At 38.7% G+C, this 3,960-nt stretch overlaps 1 protein-coding gene across 1 annotated transcript in view; it reads left to right on the top strand.

The window, feature by feature from the left end:
* OSBPL1A (oxysterol binding protein-like 1A) overlaps positions 1-3,960 on the top strand; it is a 237,844-nt gene that overhangs the window by 73,726 nt on the left and 160,158 nt on the right. The window contains exons 8-11 of the mRNA XM_011939267.1: positions 2,156-2,214; positions 2,316-2,360; positions 3,562-3,635; positions 3,750-3,813. Coding sequence (XP_011794657.1) covers positions 2,156-2,214; positions 2,316-2,360; positions 3,562-3,635; positions 3,750-3,813 — 242 coding nt within the window. The remainder of the gene's footprint in view (positions 1-2,155; positions 2,215-2,315; positions 2,361-3,561; positions 3,636-3,749; positions 3,814-3,960) is intronic.

Genomic DNA, 3,960 nt, shown 5'->3' with positions numbered 1-3,960 from the left:
TCTCGGCTCAGTGCAAGCTCTGCCTCCCGGGTTCCGGCCATTCTCCTGCCTTAGCTTCCCGAGTTGCTGGGACTACCGGCACCCGCCACCACGCCCCGCTAATTTTTGTATTTTTAGTAGAGATGGGGTTTCATCATGTTGGCCAGGCTGGTCTCGAACTCCTGACCTAAGGTGATCCGCCCACCTTAGCCTCCCAAAGTGCTAGGATTATAGGCATAAGCCACTGCACCCAGCCAATATTATAATTGTTTAACACTTTAATAGAGTTTTAAACATGAGTCAGATCATGTTACTCTTACTTAAAACCCTTCAGTGGCTTTTTTTCCTATTTAGAATAAAACTCAAACTCCTTATGCTGGCTTACGAAAGTCTGGCCTACAAACCCCTTGTGTGATGTGGCTTCTGTGTGCCTCTCTGACTTTCTCTTGCCTGCTGAATTGTTCCTACCTCAGAGCCTTTGCATCAGCTGTTCCCTCTGGTAGAATGTCCTTCCCTGTATTTTCACAAGGCTGGATCCTTCTTTTCAACGTAGACATCCCTTCCTCAAAGAGGCCTTCCCTGATCAACCCCTCATTTTCCAATCTAAAGTGGCATCCCAATCATTCTGTCAAATCATTTATTTAAAAAAGTCTGGGCTTACCGTGGTTCACTGTCTGCTATGTCTTTTAAAATTAATTTATCATCTGTCTTTCCCGGCCTTCTATGCTTTCCCATCCCCCCAGTATTTTTTCTGTTATGTTCACTGCTGAATCCTCAGTGCCTAAAATAGTAATCGGTACATAACAGACCCTCAGTAGGAGATATTCATACAAATTAAAAAAAATTGCCAACACATACCAGGTGTTTGGTATTTATAAAAATAGTAGTATTTTAAACCAACCCCACACCCCTTTTTGTTTTTAGAGACAGAGTCTCACTCTGTCACCCAGTCTGGAGTGCAGTGGTAGCCGGGACTGTAGACACATGCCACCGTGCCTGGCTAATTAAATTTTTTTTTTTTTTTTTTGGTAGAGATAAGGTCTCACTATGTTACCCAGGCTGGTCTTAAGCTTCTGGCCTCAAGCCATACTTCCACCTTAGCCTCTCAGAGTGCTGGGATTACAGGTGTGGGCCACTGCGCCCGGCCTAAAAAGTTATCTGATAGAATATATCACCTTACTGCATAAAAAGTTCCAGAGTTCTCATTGATATGTTGTTTTGAAAGGACTGTTCTAATTTTCGTAGGCAGCTTTCGTTTCTCTAATAATAAGCTATTTGAGGCTAGGAGATGGTTTGATTTATTTGTGGGTTTTTTCTTTTTTTTTCTTTTTTTACCTTTTATCCTTCATTTAATGTCCTGCTCACTTCAGTACTCAATGAATAACTTTGATAAGACAAATTCCGTTTTTGTTGTTGTTTGGCAAGACGTGGAATGTGCATGTGTAAGGTTGGAAAAATTAACATTGATAGCTTGCTGGCTTTATTCTCCATTGTCACCATTTTCTTTTGTCCTAAATTGTGGACCATCACACCCTCAGCTTGTGAGCCATCTCTGCTACCCGTTATGCAGCATGGCGGCTGAAGTGTAGCTGGGGTCGGCTAGAGTAGACCCCAAATTTGTGATTAGTTATGTATCTTGAGATGAGGGAAAACCCTGAATTATCCAGGTAGACCTATGTAATTACTAGGCTCCTGACAGGAGGGAGGCCTATATATAGAGAGAACAGAATGCTGGAAGCAGAGGTTGGAATAATGTGCTTTGGAGATGGAAGAGACCCCATGTCAAGTCATGTAGTTGGCTGATAGGAGTGGAAAAGGCAGGAAAATGTTTCCCTTAGAGCCTCCAGAAGGAATGCAGCTCTGTCCACATGTTGATTTCTGCCCAGTGAAATGGATTTCAGACTTCTGATCTCTGAAACCATAAGATAATAAATGTGTATTGTTTAAGCCACAAATTTGTGAGTTCATGATAATTGGTTGTGAAGTTAATCTGATTTCCTGGCTTAATAGCAACCAAAAGGGAGGTCAGCAACCTCTCTCTGGTAGGTAATTTTTGGGGAAAAGAAAAAGATACAGGCAATAGAAAAATGAAGGAATGTTAGATGCTGCAGTTACAGCATTGATGGTTATAGTACATTTAAGATGTTGATGGCTTTTTTCTTTGTATTTTACACAGATCAGAAACCTCTTGACCTTGCCCAGGGTGCTGAAATGAAACACATTCTTGTTAATAAGGTACAGAGTAATGAATTAAATTTATCTAATAATTTTTAGAAAACAATTTTGAATGTGTGAAATATGTAGATGCATTTTTCATGAAAACATGTTTTTGACAGGTCATCTACAAAGCATTGAAACGATATGAGGGCCCTCTCTGGAAGGTAGGTTGGGGTGGTTTTTTAATTATATAACTGTAAAGAATAATTCTCAGGTGCTCTATTTCTGTTTAAAACTTTTTAAAAATCATTTCTGAAGTATATGTGATTTAATCGCTCTTGGATCTTATAATGTAAACCACTTATTTTTTATTTTTAGTTTTAGTTTTTGAGACAGAGTCTTGCTGTGTCGCCCAGGCTAGAGTGCAGTGGTGTACTCACTGCAACCTCCGCTCCCTGGATTCAAGTGGTTCTCCTGCCTCAGCCTCCCAAGTAGCTGGGATTATAGGCGCCCACCACTGTGCCCGGCTAATTTTTGTATTTTTAGTAGAGACAAGTGTTCACCATCTTGGCCAAGCTGGTCTTGAACTCCTGACCTTGTGATCCACCCGCCTCGGCTTCCCAAAGTGCTGGGATTACAGGTGTGAGCCACCGCACCTGGCAAACCACTATTATACTATTGGATTTCAAGAGGCATCCACTGGTTGTAGCAGTTACTTTTCTGTGTGTTGATGGTCACTTTTAGGTGTTTTTTTGGTTTTGATGAGTCACTTTTAGGTGACTAAGTTCTTACGAAAAGGAATGGGGGGAAAATATATTTTTTTCTTGCTAGATCAAAGAATTACAGTATTCTTTTTGTTATGAACATCAAACCATGGAAGATTTAGAAGAAAATTGATATTTGAATTATCACGTGGTACATACATAAAATTCTTCTGGTCCTAATACTTGCTACATTTTAGAGAATCCTGTTTTCTAGAATTAATCATGGAAGAGCACATAATTCTTTTGCATTTGCACACAATCCCTTTATCTATTTATGTATCTGTATGCTTATATTGTATAAGATAAATTTAGGATAATTTTCTTTTTTAGACATTCATTCATGACTTTGAGGAAATTGTCTTTGAAGCCCACAACTGGTATATTTTCTGTAAATAATCCCTGAACAGTTTTGTCAGAACCATAAACTGTAATCATCATTGATCTTATCAGTATGGCATTTCTGCTGTTCCTGTCACCCTGTAGTGGTATGTTTTCATTCCTGCACTTAGTACCTAAGTTCATGTTTGATCATTTTTTTTTAATGTTCAGTACTACTGTCTAAAGACTCAAATATGACTGTCATCACTTAATTACTTTTTATCAGTCAACTATTTGAATCTAGATGTGTCAGCTTGGGAAATCTTTGTTATTTTTCCCTTAGAGTTCAAGATTTTTTGGCTGGAGATTATTCTGGGTAGTGTTAGAGCATGGAGTCCTTTCATGGTATAGGAAACAGTAAGTATTATGATCTTTACACTTAACAAATTCCACTATATACATTTTGAAATATTAATATTTTTCACTTATCTCTTTTCCTTTTGTCTTAATAATTTCATCTTTATTTTGAAGGCCCGATGCCGTTCATAATATTTATCGCCAGGGATGCAAACACCTGACTCAAGCAGTATGCACGGTAGGATGAAACATGGATCATTTGCTCCTCTGTGAAATCAGTTCTTTAAGTGACTGACCCAAATCATTTATACAGCCTTGTAAAATCTTGGGGTTCTGTGGAATGCTGTAGAAAGCACTTGTGTGTATATATATATATATATATATA

This window comes from Colobus angolensis, unplaced genomic scaffold, assembly GCF_000951035.1.
Source record: "Colobus angolensis palliatus isolate OR3802 unplaced genomic scaffold, Cang.pa_1.0 Scaffold18, whole genome shotgun sequence".
Lineage (NCBI taxonomy): Eukaryota > Metazoa > Chordata > Mammalia > Primates > Cercopithecidae > Colobus > Colobus angolensis.
Note: the sequence above shows the minus strand (reverse complement) of the source record. Positions and strands in the feature narration are given on the sequence as shown.